The 21,069-nt window shown below is 56.9% G+C and overlaps 1 protein-coding gene across 1 annotated transcript in view; it reads right to left on the reverse strand.

The window, feature by feature from the left end:
* Positions 1-2,815: 2,815 nt before the first annotated feature.
* Positions 2,816-21,069, reverse strand: part of THBS2 (thrombospondin 2) — a 28,147-nt gene continuing 9,893 nt past the window's right edge. The window contains 19 exon segments of the mRNA XM_055311121.1: positions 2,816-4,434; positions 5,810-5,949; positions 7,159-7,256; positions 7,824-8,095; positions 8,543-8,770; positions 10,088-10,322; positions 10,832-10,950; positions 12,156-12,315; positions 12,684-12,791; positions 13,624-13,842; positions 14,331-14,483; positions 14,554-14,681; positions 15,233-15,316; positions 15,319-15,405; positions 16,115-16,291; positions 16,693-16,863; positions 18,402-18,498; positions 19,044-19,184; positions 20,627-20,823. Of these exon segments, the coding sequence (XP_055167096.1) occupies positions 4,427-4,434; positions 5,810-5,949; positions 7,159-7,256; positions 7,824-8,095; positions 8,543-8,770; positions 10,088-10,322; positions 10,832-10,950; positions 12,156-12,315; positions 12,684-12,791; positions 13,624-13,842; positions 14,331-14,483; positions 14,554-14,681; positions 15,233-15,316; positions 15,319-15,405; positions 16,115-16,291; positions 16,693-16,863; positions 18,402-18,498; positions 19,044-19,184; positions 20,627-20,823 (2,822 nt within the window). The 3' untranslated portion in view covers positions 2,816-4,426.

Consider the following 21,069-nt stretch of genomic DNA (forward strand, 5'->3'; position numbering starts at 1 on the left):
AAATAATTCCATTGTAGAGTGGGGAAAATTACACACATTCTGTCCCAATCCAGAATAACTAAACAAGTTTCACAAATAGCAAAATAAATCCGTGGAACAACAAACTAAATTTATATAAATAATAAACAATAATTTGAAAGTAAATAAATACCATATAAAATAAAGTGTCACCAAGTATACTAACACTTTTTCTTCTTTCTATTCCATTTTTCCCCCCAAAGCCCTTTGGATGCTCACAGTTAATTTGCAGTCAGACTATCCTTTTAACATGAAGTTGCCAAGAGCAAACTCCCTGAGGCAGAGCGAGGCTGAGTCCCCGTGTGTCCTGGGCCCGTGGGGATCAGGGGGGTGGGCCCGGCTGGCAGCTGTGGGAACCTGGTCCTCCTGCCTCCTGGGCAGCTGGTCCCAACACTGGCCATCCCGTGTGCACCCGCGTCCACCCACACTGGCACTTGACCTAACTCTGCTCCGGGCGATGTCCTGACCAGAGCCGGGGTGTCCGGGTTGTGTGCCGAGGGCATCTGCTGGATGCTGTGATGTCAAAATACCACTTCTCATAATGCATTTGATGGGTTTGGGCTGAAAACAGCCACTCTAAGGAGAATGCAGTGTCCGGACAGTGCTGGGTGTTTTCAGGCGCTGATGCTCCTGGACCGTGAGCTGGAAGCCGGTCTGCGAGGCCAGCCTGCAGCTACAGCCCCAGCTCCGCCAAGGGGCCGGGCCGCCCACGCTCCACAAGGACAGCCGTGGGCCAACACTTGGCGGCTCGGGGCCCAGACTTCTTGGCAGGAGTGCCCACCGGCTTCCCCAAAGCTGAGGGCCCCTGGCGGTGCTGGCAGTGGCTCCTCTCGTCCCTGGACCTCTGGTCCCCCACCAAGTCACTCCCCTGGGAGCAGCGGCTTGGCCAGGGCAGGCTCATCCCAGAAGTCCTGGGTTGTTCCCTCCCCCACGGGGATTCCAGCCTGTGGCCGGTCGGATCTATTTGAGGGTCTTTCTGTCCTTCACAGAACCCTACATGGCAAGTGCCAGGTTTCTACTTCACCGTAGGCTGCTGGACAGGGCCTTAGGGGTATTGCTCTGCAAGCCCGTGTCCCACTCTGCACTCATGCAGCCATGGCTGCATCACTTTGTGAAACTCAGACTAACAGAGCAAAACCTGTCTGAGATGTCGAAACCCACAGAAACCCCGGGAGGGACCCCTGTTAACCTTTAGTGGAAGCTGCTGGCTGCCAGTGTCCTGGAACCACCTCCCCTCCAGTGGTTACAGCCCCATTCTGGATCCCTGTGAATCAGGATGCTCCACTGCCCCATGAACCAGCTGTTGTGCAGCAGGGGAGGATGCACATGGCATGCACTGAGCAACTGCAGCTTCTCCTGAACCAAACCTCCCATTGGAGGCATCCGGATGACGTTGTGTAGGAACCTTGCCCGGAAGGAAGAGAGAGGCCTGCAGAGCAGTGTCTCCATGTCCTGGGTCTCCTTCCAGGGATGCTTGTTCCTGTCAAGGCACAAACACCATCCCGGAAGGGGACGGTCCCAAGGGCCCTGGACTGCATTCGGAGCAGCCCTCACAGACTTGTGCTCTAAGTCACTAGACAATGAGAGTGTGGAGAAATGTGTCTCACCCTCCTGCCTGTCTTCCGAGCAGTGGCAGGAAACGTAGCGTGTTTTGTTACATTAGATTCTCTCTGACAGTCACCTCCAGGCCACAAAGATCACTCCCCTCATTGATTTCTTTCTAGGTTCCTCAGAGGCTTCCTGTTCCATGTACATAGAGCTGGTCTGTCCTTGGCATTTATGTCACGACATCCACCTTTTCACCTCCCAGATCAAAGCAGGGCCTTGACTCATCCTGTCACCCCAGGAGGTCTGTCCTGCATCTTGTGGCTCCAGTGCTTGACTCCCTCTGGCTTTACTGCCATTTGCACTTATTTCCCCATCTTCCCCCACATCTGACTGCACCATAACCCTCAGCAACCCCACGAAGCAGCTGGGAACCAGAGACACCCTACAGCTCCTACAGAGGGCAGGCTTGTTTGTGTTACTGCCACGGGATCCGTCTCTGGTTTGGAACAAGAACAGGTGCATCTGGGAGGGGGGCTCCTGTGTTCAGGGACACCTGCTGAAAGTCACCACCTGGCTCTGCTCTCGCGTCAGGAGGAAGAGCAGCCGGCGGGAAGGGGCACCTAGTGACCGTCGGGTGCAGCGCTGATAGCTGACGGAACCTGAGGCCTGTCCTGACTGGACCCCAAATCTACACCTGAACCTCAGGAAGGCAGAGGGGAGCCCTGTGACCAGACGTGCTCACGCAGAGGGAAGCAAGACGTCAGCTCTCCCCAGCTGGGGTTGGTCTCCCTTCCCCCCAATAGAAACCCTGCTAATTCTTTTTAAAAAAGGGAGAGAGATTCATTTATAGAAAACCTTTTTACAATTTATTTCCTGTTATTAATCTTTAAAGTATAAAAAATGAGGCTCTAGCTAAATGCAGGGTTTCAGTGGTGAAATTTTGACCATGTGAACAAATAAATAAATATTTACAGTCTTTGGCAAAACAAATGAAGTTTCATCAATCTGGAAGAGAAGTTTGTTCAAAAAAAACATAAATAATTTACCAAAAAAAACTATGGTACATTCTAAATATTCACATCATCATCCCACAGCACTGTGTTGTTCGGCCAAGGGACACCAATAGAGAAACCTGCACGGCCTCCACGACCGTTACATTTAGTCCAGTCCCCAAACCCCGCTGTTCTGGGGACACGGCTCTGCAGAACAAGGTCAAAAGTGCAGCAAAACAAAAAAATCAACCTCAAAGGAAGCAACAAACGTAACTTTATCGAATGAAATGTGGAAGTTGAGACAAAAGTCATGAATCCTCTCTATTTTGCATAGAAACGAGATCGCTGTTGACAGAAAGGGGAGAAAGATTCGCCTGCATTAGACAAAACCAATTCCTCTCATTAAACCCCTTCTGTGGAGTGAGATTAATATTTCCTGTAGAAAGATCATGCAATTTAAGGCAAAAAAAAAAAGAAACAAAAACGTGTGTATATTATGGTATGACTGGTTATCGGGTGTGCCCAGCAGGCTGGATGCTGACTCTTCGTCAGCATTAAAGTCTCAAATCCTATGTACAGCAGGTCGGCAACAGTAACAGACCAAAGGACAGTCGCTGGCGACAGTATAGATAAAGGTTCCATTATAAACTCTTCACAATCATTTATTGATCCTCCTCCGTTTTAAGCATGCTTTGTCGTGACAACATAATATTGCAGAGCTTGGGTCTTGACAGGAAGGTATTTTGCTGTAACTTCATCTTTGTATTATCATGCGTGTGGTATGTTTTCATCCCTAGGAATCACACTTCATGTGTTACTTGACATGTTTAAAATAAGTTATTAGTGAATGGAGCTGCATTCTGTAGTCATTTAATAAATATTAACAAAACGTTTATAAGTGGAACCTTGGGGGAAGGTTTGGCCAGATTAGGTAAGCAGCTCTTGCATAGTGTCGAAGCCTAGAATAGGAGTTAGACGCTAAAGTGCATTTGCTGGTGTGTTTGCCCGCTTGCTTGATCTCCAGCAGCAGAGACTGAGAAAGAAGCTCAAGCAGAAACTCTGGCTATCAGAAAATCAAGGGACAACAGGCCAGGAGCTCCCCCAAGTCTGCAGGGCAGGAGCGGCCTGCTCGGCTCTGCTAACTTCTCTAACGGGGGCTCTGAGAGGCCCTGCCTGGACCCATGTGGGCACCGCCTTGCAGGGTGTCCCTTCTCAGATGAAGCTGCACCCCTGCCCTGTTGAGGCCGCGGACTCGGGCAGTGGGCAGGGGAGCGGGGTTCTCGTAATTCCCGTGCGTGTTCCCACTATGGAGCTGGCCCCCCGAGGTGTGACATCCCTGACCTCTCGGCTACACGGTACTACTTCATACTCCAGTGGACCCGTCCCCATGGCCACCTGCCTGCGGCTGTGCAACAGCTCTAACCCAGGAATGGAAATGGCTCTAAGCACTGAAAGTCGTGTAGCAATATTTTTCCTGCTTAATTTATGACAAAGGCTTGCACACAATATTCCCTTCAACTCCATATACACATAAATACAATAAGTAATTACATTTTATATGTAAACGTCGTTCTTTTTAAACAAACAAGAGAAAACGATGTAATGCCATGTTCAATTTTCACTGCACGTAGAGTCTGGTGCATCATCAGGCTGTCTTCCGCGGCGGGCGGGATGTTCCCCGTCGGGTTCCACGAACACGCACCCTCTGGAGGCACGTGGGCTTGGGGTCGGCGACGGTGAGCGACCCTCAAAGTCAAGATCAAGGACAGGAGCTGCTGCTAAAGAGAGAGAAGCTGGAAGCACCAGCAGAGACTGGGGCCTAGGTAACAGCGTCTACAGTACATTTCCGGAGATGCGGCAAGTCTTGCTTAGACATCTGCAAAATAAAAATACAATAAACAGAATTAGCATGGGTGGACCACAGGTTTGGTTTGGCTTTATTTTCTTCTACCCATAACCTAAAATATCATCTTAATTTTTAAAACCTCCACACTTTGGATGGATGTATGAATGGTTGGACGTGTGCGTGGAAGGGGTGTGTGTGGGGGGAAGGAACACATCAACCCAACAGAGGGGAAAAAGAAACAACGATCTTGTGTCCTCGTTCTCTCTTTATGTGTAATTTTCAACATGTGTTTGTTGAGAAGTACCTCTGGGCCTCACCGACCCCGCCAGTCGGAGGGAATATGTTCACGTCCCCACGAAGGTGTGGGGTCACATTAGATGGGGCAGGTTCGCTTCTGGGTCTGCAACACGGTGATCCAAGTATGCTCCAGAGAGAGAATGGCAGAGAACCCTCTTCCTTCCTCCTTCCTTCCCTCCTTCCATCCTTGCCTCCTTGCTTCCTTCCTTGCCTCCTTCCTTCCCTCCTTTTTCCTTCCTTCCTTCCTTCTTTCCCTTTTTCCTTCCTTCCCTCCCTCCCTTCTTCGCTCCTTTCTTCCTTCCCTCCTTCCTTTCTTCTTTTCTTCCCTCCTTCCTTTCCTCTTTCCTTCTCCCTTCCATCTTTTCCTCCTTCCTCCTCCTCCTCCCTCCCTCCTTCCTCCCCTCCTTTTCTCCTTCCTTCCCCCCTCCTTCTTTCCTTCCTCCTTTCCTCTCTCTTCCGTATTTTCCTCCTTCCTTCCTCCCTCCTTCCTTCCCTCTTTCCTCCTTCCTCCCGCCTTCCATCTTTTCTTCCTTCCTTTCTTCCTTCCTTCCCTCCTTCTTTCTTTCCTCCTTTTGTCCCTTCTTCCCTCCTTTCCTCCTTCCTTCCCTCTTTCCTCCTCCCTCCCTCCCTCCTTCCATCTTTTCTTCCTTCCTTCCTTCCTTCCTTCCTTCCATCCTTCCTTCCCTCCTTCTTTCCTTCCTCCTTTTGTCCCTTCTTCCCTCCTTTCCTCCTTCCTTCCCTCTTCCATATTTTCCTCCTTCCTTCCTCCCTCCTTCCTTTTCTCTTTCTTCCTTCTTCCTTCCTTCCTTCCTTCCTTCCTTCCTTCCTTCCTTCCTTCCTTCCTTCCCTCTTTCCTTCCTCCTTCCCTCCTTCCCTTTCTAATCAAGGGTAGCAATCTAAAATGCTGCCAGAGGTCCAGAACACGTACAAAATATACACAGCCCCAGGACCAAGCACAGTGTAGACAAGCAGAGCCAGTGAATAACTGGGAAGTGGCTCTGGACAGGGCCCCCCCACTCACCACCCTAATATGCCACTTTTATAAAACGTGTGTCCCTTCCCTGTTCTCTGTGCCATGAGCCGCCCACACAGTGACAATGTCACCCACCTCTGCATTCATATTTGAGGTCCGAGAAATAGACCATCTCTTGAGAGAAGACAAACAGACCCAGTCGACCACCGGCGTAGGTTTGGTCATAGATGGGTCCCGAGTCAGCCATGACCTGTTTTCCTTCGTGCACCAAGACCCTGAAAACAGGAGAAAGAACAAGGTGTGAATGCCGGAGATGAGAGGCCAGCTCTTTCCTTACAGCTGGCAGCAATAAATAGGCCAGCGCTCCAAGACCCAGCAGACCTGTAAGTGGCCCCCCAGCTGCAGGCAGAGTGCCCTCCAGTCCCCAGCTGCCTGGTGGACAGACAGCCACCATTTCTAGACTCTCTGCCTGGCATCAGGTCCTCACCACTGAGGCCACCCTCCTCATGGCCTTCACATGGCGTCACCCACTGGCATCCACCCACTAGGCCAGAGCTGCACGCCAAGAAGGACAGGGCTCTATGCTCATGCCCAGAGCAGGACTGTGTGCATCACTGCCTCCCTGACCAGGTCACAGCTCGTGGGCAAGGCAACATCGCGCCCAGACAGCGAGGCCGTGCTTCTCTTGCCCTGGTCTGCTTATTCACGCTGGGGACACACACGCTCCTGGCCTTTGTGGAGAATCCAACCTGCCCTGCCCTTATTACTCAAGTTTAAATCAATCATGTTTGTTGCAATCAAGATCAATGAGAAATGTTGTCAATGCCAAAAGAGCAAAATACTGTTAGTCTGATATTCGTGAAAGCTTTATTGGAAAATGTTTTAGGTTCAGCCATCCACAATATCAGAAACAAATATGAATGTCTTCTCTGAAGGAATCACATGTTAATTTTGCAAAGACACGGTTCATTTGCACTTTCTGTCCCTTGCCTGGGATATTCACAAGGATGAGAGTTGCTCATCATCCTCCAAGTTACATTAACAAGACACGTTGGTGGGGATCCCTGGGCGGCTCAGAGGTTTAGCACCTGCCTTCAGCCCAGGCGTGATCCTGGAGTCCCAGGATTGAGTCCCACATCAGGTTCCCTGTATGGAGCCTGCTTCTCCCTCTGCCTGTGTCTCTGCCCACCCCCTCTGTGTCTCTCATGAATAAATAAATAAAGTCTTTAAAAAAACAAAACAAGACAAGCTGGATTTTCTCCTCTTCCATAGTTGTTTTTTGTTGTTGTTGTTGCTGTTTTTTTTTTTATAAGTGATGTGCAGTAGAAGATGCAGGATAGAAAAAAGATGCACAAAAGTGGAAGAGCCAAGAGGACAGCAAAGAAGTGAGCGTTCATGTCAGCTCATTTGTCTGTTATTGTTCAGACGCATCATCTGACAGGACACTCTTGCAGTGGGAGCCAGTTGGGGGAAGCCACCCTCACCTTATGTAGCCTGTCTTCGGTCTGTGGGTCAGGTGCCACCTGTAAGCAGTGTAGTCCTTCCAGCCGATATTTTTGGGGTCGTGCCACAATGTGCGCACCTGAGAAAACACATCTGTCCTGAGTCCCGTTGGCACCTGAGTCTTGACCACAGTCTCACTACCAAATGGGAAGCAAAGAGGTTACTCTGCACATTCACGCCTGAGGCTCATGCTGCTACATCACGCTCGGCTGGATTTCGTAGCGTGAATCTCTCGTGTGGATCAAACCCCACTGACAGGGAGCAATGTGGTCCTGAGCTCAGGGCAGAGGTGTTTGAGCCGGAGCCGTGGATTTAGATTCTGGATCCTCTGCTTCCTCAACATGGGACTTTGGGTAAAACACTTAAACTTTTAAAACCCATTTCCCCCTACCTCTAGAAGAAGGTAGAAATATGTTCAGTTTGCAAGAGGATCATCATTGGCGTTTACAAAAGAACTAGACATGGCATCTTTAGTAAGGTTCATACTCAATAAAAGAGTGTTAAAACCAGTGTACATTCAGCCAAAATTAATGACAACATGGAGGCGAGCCATCTTTGCATTGGACGAAGGCTGCTCTCTTGAAAAGCCATGGCGGCTGCAGGGCCACGTCAAAGGGCACTGGCTCAGCGTGCCTTGTCATCCTACCTGACCTTCGGTGTTCCCCGTATGCCACAGAGCATTCCTCAGGTGCTCGCCTGTCCCCGTGGTGGAGTTCACCACCTTGAGGGACACGCCGGAGTAGCCATACGCCCGGGTGGGCTGGTCTTCCCAGTAGGTCTGCGTGACCTGCTTCCACATCACCACGTAGAAGCGGCTACTGGACTGGTAGCCAAAGACGAAGCCGGCGTAGTCATCGTCCCGGTCGGTGTTGACATAAAATGTGCCACTGAAGTCCACGGACCCAAACTCATCAAACCCTGGATGTCAAAGGGAACACGCATCATAGGATTTGGTCAGAATGGCATTTGAGGGAAAAATGGCTTTTGAGGGATTAGCCCTGGGGTCAGTGAAGTGGATATTAGGAGGTGGGTCTTGGCTCTTCTCTGCCATCCACCCTGGGTTCTGTGACTCTGGCATTAATGAAACGTGTGGGGTTTCATATGCTCAGATCCCACATACCGTGTTTTGGCAGAGCTCTACTGTATCGTGTAATATCTCACAGACCAAATCCATAAAATAAAAAGGCTTATTGAATCTCAATGTGTGATGCTCCAGTCCTTCCATTGAGACCACATGAGCAGACCTGGGAGCACAGGGCCTCGCAAGAGACCTCCCTAATCCTCCCACCCCACTAGCCTCCCCCATGTCCAATGGGTGCCTTGCTCCCCAGAACCCACAATGCCCAGCGCATGTCTGAGGCTCACCAACAGCAATGCCGGGGTCGGAGTTGGCCGTCTGCACCAGCTCCTTGCCTTGATGGCGAATGACCCAGTTGGGGTCGATTTGGGTGGTGCCCTTGGGGTCCAAGTGGACCATCTGAAAGTTTCTGAAGTCGGTTTCACTGATGGCACTGTTTTCGGGACACACGTCATCAATGTCTGGGATGCTGTCATTGTCAAAGTCGTCCTTGCAGGCGTCCCCACGCCCATCACCTGCCACCAGGACAAGCAGGAGAACGAGGAAACTAAGTAGAGGGTTTGCCATTTGCCTCTCAGGAGGGTCCTCACACGTGTAGACGTGATGCCCCAAGAGCCACAACCATGTGTTGTAGCCGCAGCAGCTGGCAAGTCCCCAAGGGCCACCCTCAACACTGGGCTGCAGGGCAGGGGGCTGACACATGGAAGACTGAACTGAACTGCCAGCTGTTTCCAGAACTTCTGTTACGACCTTTCTTCATCATCCTGCCCCAAATCTATCTGGATGGTAAAGCAGAGCTCTTTCTACAAATGGCTTTCCTTGGTGAGACATGGCCTTGGTTTTTCTAGAAGCTTCTTTCTACTTGTCCAGTGAGGTGCTGGAAGGGGTGGAGGGAGACCCAGGGGACTCAGACTACGGGCTGCACACGGGGGAACCCACGGCCCCCACAGCTGCCAGTCTGCGGTGAGTGAGACCATCCCCAGGCCGATGGCAGCTTCCTAAACTAGCTCCTGCTTCAGAAGGAGAAAACAGTACTGAGTTCAGCTAATTTCCCATCACATTCTGAAAACCACTTTTTGGTTCCACCCAGTAGCACGTGTCCCAACCGATAGGGATGCAGGCACTCACGCCCTTGTGCATGAGCCTGGATGACACTGAATGCTCCAAGCCAGCTAGCCTCTTCCCATCCTGGCTTGTACCTGGACTCCCACAGGATGGCCTGAGCAGAGTGCTGTGGTCCAGACAGGCTCCCTATGTCCTGCTGGAACCATCCGCATGGTACAGGGACCCCCTGGAGCCACCCTCAGATCCCGAGTCCCCCACCTGCCCATGAGCCAAGTCAGCTCAGATGTCCACATCCCGCCTACACTCCTGAAGGCCAAGCAGCCCTACAGGCACTTGCAGCCCTAAAGCCACTTTCTCATGGGGCCCCCAGGGCCCCCAGCACAGCATGCACCTCACTGTCTACTGGAGACCCTCTGAGAACCCCAATTCCTGAGGCCAGACCCTGCTGCCGCACACTGCATGGGGTCAGCTGTGGGAAAACCAAGTCCTCTTCCTGATATTTCACACCCAAGCATGTTTTGCTTGCTTTGCTCCTGAAAGATTAAATCCCAACCTTCCCTGTCATGACCCCAGGTCCCCACTACATCTCATGCATGACTGGCACCTCTCCACGGAGACCACTAACAGCTTTCACACTGAGATGCTGCTGCCCCAAGATGCAAAAAGCCTGCCCTGGCCCCGTGGGCTAGTGGGCACGTGCTGCAGGGGAGGCTCGGCACTCCCACCCCCCACAGACGGGCCCCTGGGCTCCCAGTCTCAGCACCTACCATCCGAGTCCTCCTGGCCAGGGTTGAACACAAGCCGGCAGTTGTCCCTGTCGTCGGGGACACCATCGTTGTCATCGTCTGAGTCACAGGCATCACCCTGGCCATCATGGTCATGGTCGGCCTGGTTGGCATTGGAGATGTAGGGGCAGTTGTCCTGGTTGTTCTGGTGTCCGTCCTCGTCGATGTCCTCATTGTTATCACACTGGTCTCCCACAAGGTCATTATCCACGTCGGTCTGGGGGACAGAACAGGGACCCACGTGAGCCCCCGGGGACGGGCCGTACCCTCCGCCTTCCATGCCCACTCTCCGTGGGCTCGTGACATGGAAAGAGGACTGGAAAGAATTAACGCCACGGAGTCAAGTGCCTTTGTGACATCATTTGCAGCCGTACACTCCACGCACGGCAGCAGGACGTTACTATCGCTGCGTCTTCCAGAGCAAAATCTGGAAGAGGGAAGCAGCTCCCAAGTTTGCTGCTGGGAAATGGGAAGATAAATGGAGGAGGCACGTCTCCCTCCAGCAGGGGAGGCGAAGGCACCCACGCATTTGGCCGGCAGCCACCGAGATATGAGAGTGGAGCGCCGGGTTCAGTAAATGTTTTCAATTAAAATTATTGAAAAGCCTATGCTGTCACATGTTGGCAGCACTAACGGAAAGCCACAAGGCATGTCCACTGACTACTGACGAGGCCCTCGGGCCCCTCGTGCCCCTGGACACACCCGGTCCATCACGCCATCAATCACCTGGTCGGGGTTGTGCACCAGGGGGCAGTTGTCGCAGTGGTCACCCACACCGTCCCCGTCGGTGTCTCTCTGGTCAGTGTTGTAGACGTACGGACAGTTGTCCCTCTCGTTGAACACATCTGCAGGTTTTCCAGAGGAAACACGGAAGTGGGCTGAGTTTAGAAAAAGCCAAGAGCCTTCCTACTGCATTTAGAGCAACTTATAGCCAAGCTTTCATTTAATAAAAAAGGATCTAAGATTATGGTGAAGTGTAAATATTATTGGGTTTGTGGAAGACCATATGTCAGATTTCCCATTAAAGTTTAGATCCCCTTAGTTTAAACCAGAGGCACTCTCGGCGTTTCGGGAAAACGCTGCACGCTGAGCTGTGTTCTCACGGTGCGAGCTCTGAGTTCACCGTGTGGACTGTTTCCCTCCCATCAGCCTGAAAATATGGCCTGAGCCCCAGACACTGAGTGGCTCCTGGGGTTCGACTGCCTCCTCGTCACCTGTTTGCTACGTGGAGGGAAGTGATGGTGGCAGAGACCGACAGGGATTCCAGGTGTGATGAATCCCATCAATGTTGGAGTCTTGGAACATGACTTAACCCCGTGCACAACCAGCAACCCCAAATATCACAACCACCGAGTCAGAAGGAGCGCGTGGGACAGGCCGAGGCGCCTCCCGCCCGGCCAGCTGGAACCCCGGGGACGGCACAGGGAGGCCAGTGAGGACAGGTCCTCTCTGCCATGGGGAGAGAGGTGCCCGTCGGCCCTGGGCCCAGCCCACAGACGCCCACAGGCAGGGCCAACCACCATGGGGACAAGGGCAGCTCTCGAGGGCGCCAGCCTCTGCGGCGGAACACAACCTGGACTTGTCGGACATTCCTGACACCCAGGGGTCCCCCTGACACCCAGCCAGTCGCCGTGGCTGACTCGTGAATGGTTGGAACCAGGGGTGTGGGTGGAGAATATCCCAGGACAGGGAGGCAGCCACTACCATCAGACGCGTCTCAGAGGCGCGGCGTGGCGAGGACACAGGATAGCGCTCCTGGGGTTCGGACAGGGGTAAGCACGAAGGACACGGGGCACAGGACCAGGGGCTCGGGTCACAGGAAGGAAGATGCCACACCTGCCATCTTAGGAAGGGAGGACCCAAGGCTGGAAACATCCCCCGCTGGCCTCAGGAAGGGACAGGCCAGCGAGGTCGGGCTCCCGTGAGTACAGCGGAGGCGCCGTTGAACCTCCCGCCAGCCCGTGGATGCTGCGAGCTTACACCAGGCCCACGGGAGGACGCCGACGCGCGAGGCCGCAAACCCGCGTCCAGGGCAAGGAGCAGGACTGACCGTCTCCGTCAATGTCCACGGAGCACGCGTCCCCCTCGCCGTTGTTGTCCGTGTCGATCTGTGCGGGGTTGTGCACGTATGGACAGTTGTCACAGCGGTCTCCAACCTCATCCTTGTCGTAGTCAAATTGCCGGGGGTTGAAGAGAAGCTGGCAGTTGTCCTACAGAAAGGGAAGGGAAGAAGCCAGGACACCGTGTGGGGTTGTGCGGGGCTGCAAGTCACGGCCGCCACGCAGGGCGGACACCCTCGCACCCAGAGCCGGCCAGCCCCCGCCCCATACTTTCTTGCCACCTAACCATATTGTGATTATTTATACATCTGCCTCCTGCTCAAATGTTGAGATTTTCTTATGGCAAAGATGACGTGGTGCGTGCATCATGGTGAGAACAGATATGTCCGTGTCACAGGCGTGAGCGAGTGAGTGATGGATGCGGGAAGGGAGATCACGGATGCATACGGCAGCCTGAGTCGGAGCTCTCCTCCCCGGCCACCCGCTCCCTAGGCCGACAGCAGCCCTGCTGGCCCCACCTTCTCATCGTCCACACCGTCGTTGTCGTCATCATCATCACAGGCGTCCCCAGTGCCGTCCTTGTCAAAGTCTTCCTGCCCAGAGTTAGGCAGCAGGGGGCAGTTGTCCTGCAAGCAGAGGACGTGCCCGAATTATACAACACACAGGGGGCAGGGGAGTGACCCCGTGGGCTCAGAACTGCAGGGTCAAGGTCAGGAGCTGTCCTCAGGGAGGCGAGGCCACCCTTGGAGACACCGTACCACTGCCATGGGTCCAGACCAGGGTCACTCATGGTGCTTGCCCAGGACCCCCTGTGATGCCGCCACACAAGAGCAGAAGCCATGGGAGTGAGGGCCCCTCTCTGGAAGCCTGGAGGAGGGCAAAGCCCGGAGGTCCCCTTCCTCCCACAGCGCCAGCTCACGCGCCCTCTGCCCTCCTCAGCCAACAGCGCCAGGAGTCAGGTGTGGACATCTGCTCGGAAACTGAGACGTAGAGTCCAAACCATCTCCCCAACCAGCTCTTCACACGGTGGGTAACTGGGCGTAATTAGGAAGGACATTTCGTTTCACTCCAACTCCGACTATGTTATAATTCAAACCCAACTGGCTGGTGAAGCACGCATTTCAGTTCTGTTCCCCGGCTGCCACAGAATCCCAGGGTCCACATAGAGCAGCAGGGACCCCGGGTCCCATACAGGTCCCACCTGGGGCCAGGTCTACAGCCCGCTGCCATCACACCCAGGCTCCCCCAGACTCGCAAACATACCAAAACGGGAGCCCTGCCCAGCAAGTTACCGCCTGGAGACAAGAAGCCACAGGGAGCGAAGGGAACCCCCCAGAGCTCCCAGATGTTCAGACCCCAGAATTATCTCCGATGGCCACAGCCGTCCCTTGTGGGAATCCCTGGATGGCGGGAGGTGGTGGACAGGAGCACCTGCAGGTCCCGCGCCCCGGCCCTCACCTTGATGCAGTGGTAGGTGGCGTTGGTGGCGCAGACCAGGTTCTTATTGGGCCAGCCGTCCAGGTCCGAGTCCTCCCCGCAGATGAGCCCGTCGCCCGCATAGCCCGTCTGGCACTCGCACTTGTACATGGGGTCGCTGAAATGCCCCAGGTAGATGCACTCCGCGTGCCTGTGGCAGGCGTGAGTCTTGTCCTTGCATGGGTTCTCAGGCTCACACACCTGTGGGGAGAGGGCCGCGTGGTTAGGACACGGCAAGACCCTGTCCTCAGATACAGGGGTGGAGGCAGGCACTTGGGGACAGGCGCAGGGGTGCAGGGCTGCCCGGGGGTGCTGCAGGGACAGCAGGTGCCAGGCAGGCCTCCAGGACTCGGAGCTGGGCTCCCTCTGGAGGCAATTCCCGGGGGCTCCAAAGCAGCACCTGCAGGGCGTCTGAGCCCACAGGTGACCGTGTGGTCAGCAGCGTGCAGTGGCCCCTGCGTCCTCTTGGGCTCCTCTCAGGCTCAGCTCTGTCCCCACTAGGGTGGTCCGGTCAGGATGGTGGACAGGCTCCAACAGCCCTCCGCCTGCGTCATTGCAGTCAGCACCTCCCGCCGCCTCCTCCAGGGAGTCCGCCCTGTTCTTCTCTACATCTCCTCCGCCCAGGGCTCTGGGTTCTGCCCAACTGATTTACAGCCTTTACCCAGAACACAGAAGGCCCAGTTGCTCACCTGCTTCTCAGTCCTGGCTGCCTCCAGGCCGACGCCGAAGGGCTGGCTCCCTTTGTAGCGAGGGGGGCACGGCAGGCAGTGGAAGCCTGGATTTGTGTTGACGCAGCGGTGGGCCTTGCTCGTGGTGAAGCAGACGTCCGTGACCACGGCGCACTGTGGGATAAGCGGGCGTGAGCCCCGACCCTGTGTCTGCGGGCGCCCCATCCCCGGGGTGGGCACCCACCTCATCCAGGTCCTCACAGTGCGTGCCGTTGCCCAGGAAGCCCACGGGGCAGGAGCCGCAGGACCAGGACCCGTCGGGGAAGCTGCTGCACTGGGCGCCGGGGAAGCAGGGGTTGGATAAGCAGCCGTCTGCGGGGAGGACGCGGAGCCAGGTGAGCTCAGGCGAGCACCGCCGAGCAACTCACAGAAGGACGGAAGTGCCGCCTGCGCCCCAAGAGGCTCCGCATCTGCCCACGACTCCGGCTCAGCCACAGGGAAACAGAGTTACCCAGAGGGAGCCGGCGGCCGGCGATGTGCCACCGCGATCCCGGGCCCCCCAAAGTCACCACCTCCCAGAATAGGTCCTTGGTGGTAAACATATTGAGGCTACGCAGGCACCTGGACAGTGGTTGTCACACCAAACATTCTGCACCGTGCGTTTCCTGTTTTTACAAAAAAACACTGAGGAGCGGGATGATGAAAGCAGCTGTCATCACGTGTGCAGAACTGCGCTTTCTTTTCTGTTTTTCTGTTTTCTTTCTGTTCTGCTTTTAATTTTACATTTTCTATTTTTCCGTTTGCAATCAGAATAAAAACTCGGTGGCTTGTTCGAAGAGCCCTCTGGCTGCAGGGTCCAGACCACAGGGACGGATGTGAGCGAGCGGCGGGGGCAGGGTGTGCCCCTCTCCCCACACACCTACCTATGGGGCAGCTCCTCTTATTGCACATCTGTTGCTCCTTGACATCGCCCACGCAGTCCTTGCCGCCGTGCTGGGGCTCGGGCTGTTGCAGACGCGTGTCCGCTCCCGGATCCCCCCGGCACAGGTGACGGTGCAGGCGGACCACGGGGACCAGGGGCTCCACCGGCCGTCGACTGTGGACAGAGAGCACAGACAGTCGAGGGGAAGGTGACCCATGCAGGGGCTCCCAAGGGAAGAGCCAGGTTGGAATGGGGTCTCAACCCATGGCGGGAACATTGGGAGGTGTCTTTTCGGGGCCCTAAGCTCAGGGGTAATGTAGATGACAGATTGCACTTGGCTTGGTTTTCAGCTCCGGGAAGAGAGATCACACGGGTGGGCCTGCAGGCGTGGTGCGTGGAGACGGGGTGGTCAGCCAGGGCCGGCGGGCGCAGGGAGGAGCTCAGGTGCATTCTAGGGGACTCCAGAGAAGGCACCTGCACTCTCCTTTCCCTGGCTGCCAGCGTGCAGACATCGGGCATTGGAAAGCTCTCCCGGTGCCCTGGGTCCCAGGTCTGGCTTGTCCCCGGAGGCAGAGGAAGCCGTGCCCCCCCCCCCAGCATCCCACGCCATCTACACGTCCCCCAGGAACGGCACACAGCAACTTTTCCCATGGTCTGGCTGGTGTTCCCCTGAGTCGTGGCTGGACTGTCCTTTAACCAAGCTAACCAGATGAGGTCAGAGCTCCCAGGCAATTGAGGTCACCCCAGGCCGCCTTCCAGCATGGTGCCAGTGGGGAACGGCAATGCCCCTTCTGCGCCACCCTGGACAGGAGTGGGCCTGGCCCTGGGGCCCCGGTCCAGCTGTCTGCAGCGCCCGCTCCCACCCGGCCTTCACCCGACTCACTTGGACAGGGGACGCCCTGGCAGCCTTTTGTCTCACGGCCGCTCCCTTTGCAATTCTTGCCCCCCATCTGGGGGACAGGCGAGTTGCAGAGCCGGATGCGCGTGATGTTGCCGACACCGCAGGTCACAGAACAGGAAGACCATGGTGACCAGTGGCTCCAGCCCCCGTCCTGCCGGACTAGCACATGGGGGCAGGAGGTCATCAGGGGAGGCTGTGGCCCGGGCATCTGCTCACACACAGCGGTGGACAGGAGGATGTGCAGCAGGAGAGGGACAGGAGGACGCGCAGCAGGAGAAGGACAGGAGGACATGGAGCAGGAGAAGGACAGGAGGACGTGCAGCAGGAGAAGGACAGGAGGATGCACAGCAGAAGCACAGGAGGACGTGCAGCAGGAGAAGGACAGGAGGACCCACAGCAGGATGACAGGAGGATGCACAGCAGGAGAGAGTGCATCCCCTGGCAGCAGCCCCCAGACAAGGTCCCAGGTCCCCTGACAGCAGCCTGCCCCCACCGGCCCCAGAACCCCACTGCTGGCAACACCAACCCTGACCCCGACACAGCGCAGCCCCGACACTCACTGCGATTGTCGCACTTGCCCAGGCTGCAGGCCCGCGTCTGGATGGACGGCCCCAAGCAGGTGTTGCTGGTGACGTCACAGGACCGCCCTCTCTGCTGAGTGCCGGAGCCGCAGGTGGTGGAGCACTCGGTCCACTCGGCCCACGGGGACCAGCCTTCCTCGCCGTCCAGCGCTGGGTGGGAAGCACAGGAGCCCGTCCAGCCTCCGCCTGGTGCAGCCCATGAGGCAGCCCACGAAGTGGACCCCACGTGCTGGGGGAGGCAAGTGTGCGCCTGCCCCGAGCACACTGCCCAGCGGGGCCACCACCAGAGTCACCCGACGTCCACACCTGGTCGGGGAGCAGGGGCTGCTCTCCAGGCAGAACAGACAGCACGTGGGGATGCGGACAGAGCGCCATAGAGGCCACAGTGTCCACCGTCTGCACACGGAGCCACTCTAATCCCCCGCGTCAGGGAAGGGGCCTACGGATTCCTTAAGGTGGCTCAGGAGAGAGAGTCCGGAATCACATCTACACGGGGTCTCACTGGACTAACAAGGTTTCAATAGCTTCCCTTCTCACCTCCACGGCTGCGTTACGTGCGATAATGAAGTTGTTCAACTTTGGTTGAGATTACAGGTCACCAAATTTAGTACCAAATAATTTAAATCAGGGAAAGTTAAATAAAAAGGGAATTTCCCTTAAAGAAAGTCTTCAGAGCGAATGGCGATCTCAGAGTAAGAGAAAAGACGGGGTCTCCAGGGGAGGGATCTTTCCTGGGAGCCACAAACGGCACCACTTTCCGGCCGTCATATTCGGGTTTTGTGCCGAGCGAGGATTAAGTGTTCCCAAAAGCAGGAAACAAGACAGTACGGTCATGGAAAGGGCTCTCGATGGCGCGGAGCACCTCCCTGTAGCCCGAATCGGGCCCCTGCCTGTTGGGGTCGTATTCTCATCTCACGCCGCGCATCCCGACGGGAGGCACATCTACCTCCTAACGTGCACGTCAGACACAGATGGGTCTACTTGAATATTGTCTGTTTTAACCATAAAACTAACCCTATGTGTGGGGATAACCATCCCATATTTTACAGGTAATGAATCTGAGACCCGAAAAGTCATATTTTGCTCCACATCACAGTGGCAGAGTCCCAGCGCATCTCCACCTGCCCCCCGAGGGCGCATGAGAAGGGGAGGGGGCCGCGGGCAAAGCCTGCAGGACGTCCCCAGCCTGTGACCTCGGGCTCGCAGCCCCCAGACCAGGCCACCGAGGATGGAAACCAGCGAGAGGTGAACCAGGGCATTTCAGAATAAACGTCCCAGGGGGCAAGGACGCCAGCGGGGTGGCAGGCACACTCACACAAGGAAGGAGGGGAAGGAGCCCACGTGGGTCACAGAGGGGCAAACGCAGCGGAGCCCAGCGGCAGGAGAGCAGGGCGGCGGCGAACAGCTGGAGGGTGGGACCCGAGCTGGGACAGGGCACCTGCTGAGGGCTGTAAGCCAGTGCCCTGTCCTTGCACCGTGGCCACCGAACCCAGCTTCCCCACCGAGAGGCGACAGGACAGGACACTGACTGCAAGGACGTTCCGGCTCCTGGTCCCTGTGGCTATGCGTGTGGACAGCTCGGGGTCCTCCCTGCCATCTGCTCTCAGGTGCAGGCCCCTCTGCGGGCTGCGGGTCGCAGGCACTAAGGGGTGAGCTGGCGGGCGCCCCGAGCTCCGCGGCGCACTTACAGTGGAAGCAGGATGGACAGCATTCTCCTTCCACGAAGGACGGGTTGGCACAGGTCGCCGGGGGGCAGGTGATTTGGTGGCAAACGGTCTTAAATTTCTGCAAGCAGAGAAAGGTCCGTGTAATGGTCATTTAACAGAACAAGCTTTGGTGCGAGGCCTGGACTGGAAGGGCCGGGAGGACGCTGGGCCCACCCCGGCGACCTTGTGGGCACTGCGGACAGGAGGGCCAGGGCGGCGTCACCCACTGACCCCCGAGGCCACCCGCGGTGGAAGCCGGTAAGATCACGGAGGGGAAGAGGCCAGGCTACCTACCGACCCCCACGTGAGCAGTGACCTCACCTCCAGGACCCGCAGACCCGCCTGGAGTTACTCACACTGGCCGCCTCCCCCCGGCTGTCTCTTGCCCCCTGCATGACCCAGGACAAGCCAGTCACCTCCCAGAGCTCGGTTTCTTCTGTGTGAAGCAGTGAGGCAGTCGGAGCCTGATGTAGGGTCAACGCCACTTGCACAGCCCCACACTCAGCCTCCTGACACTCCTGCACATGGCCTGCCTGCCGCCGCGCCCCTGAGGAGCCTGGGGGCCCGGCCACCCCGCACTGGGCCTCTCGGCCCACCCCGCAGGGAGGGCTCCCTGCGCCTCACCTTGCAAGTACACTTCGTGCAGCTGTCCACCACCCAGGTCTCGTTTTCCGCAAAGAACCGGCCGTCCTGCCAGCACGCGGACATGTTCCTCGTCTTGGGCGGGCCGCCGATGAGCTCCCAGAGAAACTGGTTATCATTGGACTGGAAGATTGGGGGGAATCGTTGAAGTGTAGACGAGTGCAACGTACCCACTCTCTGTGCTCCCGCACCTTCTTGACCACAGCGCGCCCGCGGCCTATGTGGGGCTCTGCGTGGGGTGACAGGACCCCATCGGGGACACGGGATCAGATCTAGGTGGAAGGGTCATGTCATCTCGGTCGTGGGGGGCAGGCCAGCCGCCATCGCCCTCCAGGGCTCCGCTCGTGCGTCAGCGCCCAGCTGACACGGTGGGAGCTGCCCCTGCACGTCTGCCCAGCAGCTCCAGCCCTGGGGCGCCTATGCCTCGGGGTCCAGCGGCGACTGGTGCTGGACGGAGATGGGGCCTCCCCACCAAGCGCCACTGAAAACTAACGCCCCACTTGTGAATTCACGTGCGACTCCAAAAACAACCGACCTGGCCTGATGACACAACAGCAAGGACATGCGTGGACCTAATTCTTACTGTCACAGACCAGAGGAAAAGTTACTGGGTTTTAAACAAAATCAAACAAGTGAAGGGCCGTGGACTGCCAGCAGCAGATGTTTCCAGAGCCCCCTCCCTGAAACGCTCTGTGGGTTCGTCTCCCCACCCGGGGCTGCTGAGTGGGGGCCATAGGCCCCATGAAAATCACAAGAAAGTCAGGGTCCTCTCTGCCCTAAATGCACAGAAACACACTGCTGGTGAGGTTCCGGGAGGTCACTCATGTCCCTGCCCCCCAGTCAGGCAGACTCGTCCCAAGCCCTTCTTATCCCTTGCTGCCCCCATGAGAGTCCAGCCTGCAGGGGTCTGAGGCTGCGATGCCCGCAACGCCCCCAGGAAGACCCCTTGTCCTGCCTCCAAATTCCTAACTTCCTCCCTGCAAACCGTGGGCGGTGCTGGCGGTGCTGGCAGTGCGGTTGGAAGTCCTGCCCCGTTCCCGCCCAGGGCCAAACCCCAGAAGGTGCACAGCCTCCTGTGGGGGCCTCCCGAGCAGTGCCCTAGCCTCTGCACGAGCTGCCCTGGCTATGCCCTCTGCAGAGTGTCTCTGCGACGCCTCCAGGGCAGGAGGAGACCCCAGACCTGCAGACCTCCCCGCCCTGCGCTCCCCCCCCCCCCGCTGCCTGTCTGGCTCTTCATGGGCACCACCTGCCCCCATCCCCTGAGCCAAGCTGGGGGTGCGTCCCAGGGGAGCCTGGCTCTGTCAGCCCCTCTCCTAGGCTGGCACATCTCTGAGACCCTGGCTGCTCCTGTGCGGCCGCACCCTCACCCCCCCACACACACCCTCCCTCTCGCTGGGGACATGAGCATCCCCTGGCTTGGAACCGTCCTGAGGATGCAAAGCTCCAGGGCATCTGTCGTTCAGAGTCCTCCGTGCCCCCAGCCCTCCCTCATCACCCTGTTCCCACCCGACGCCCCGTGAGTGCAGGGGTGCGTCCCCACCAGGAGCTGCCAGCCTGGGACCCACCACTTTCCGCAGGTTCTCATGCAGCTGGTTCACGATGACGTGCAGCCCGGACAGCTCGGTGATCATGGTGCTCAGCTCCTCGCAGGAGCGCTCGCACACCTCCGGCCTCCGTTGGGCGCCCGGGCCCCCGTACTCAGGGCCCCCCTGGGGGCTCAGGTGCAGTGTCTCCGTGTTCTCACTGATGGCGTTGGCTTCGGCTGCGGGAAGCACAGGACGGGGTGAGCGCGGCCTGGACGCATGGAAGCGGCGCCCAGGCAAGGCCGGGCCCATGCTGCGCCCGAGGTCCACCCCAGACGGGCGGGACGAGAGGTGGCACCGTGTCCATCACGGCCCCCGCTGGCAAAGCAGGGCTCTGCCCACAGCGACACCCTGCCAACAGGGCTTGCCGGCAGCCGGACACGCAGGGGTGGCGCCCAGGACAGGACCCAACAGATGGCAGAAGC

This window comes from Nyctereutes procyonoides, unplaced genomic scaffold (assembly GCF_905146905.1).
Source record: "Nyctereutes procyonoides isolate TBG_1078 unplaced genomic scaffold, NYPRO_anot_genome, whole genome shotgun sequence".
In the NCBI taxonomy this organism is placed as follows: domain Eukaryota; kingdom Metazoa; phylum Chordata; class Mammalia; order Carnivora; family Canidae; genus Nyctereutes; species Nyctereutes procyonoides.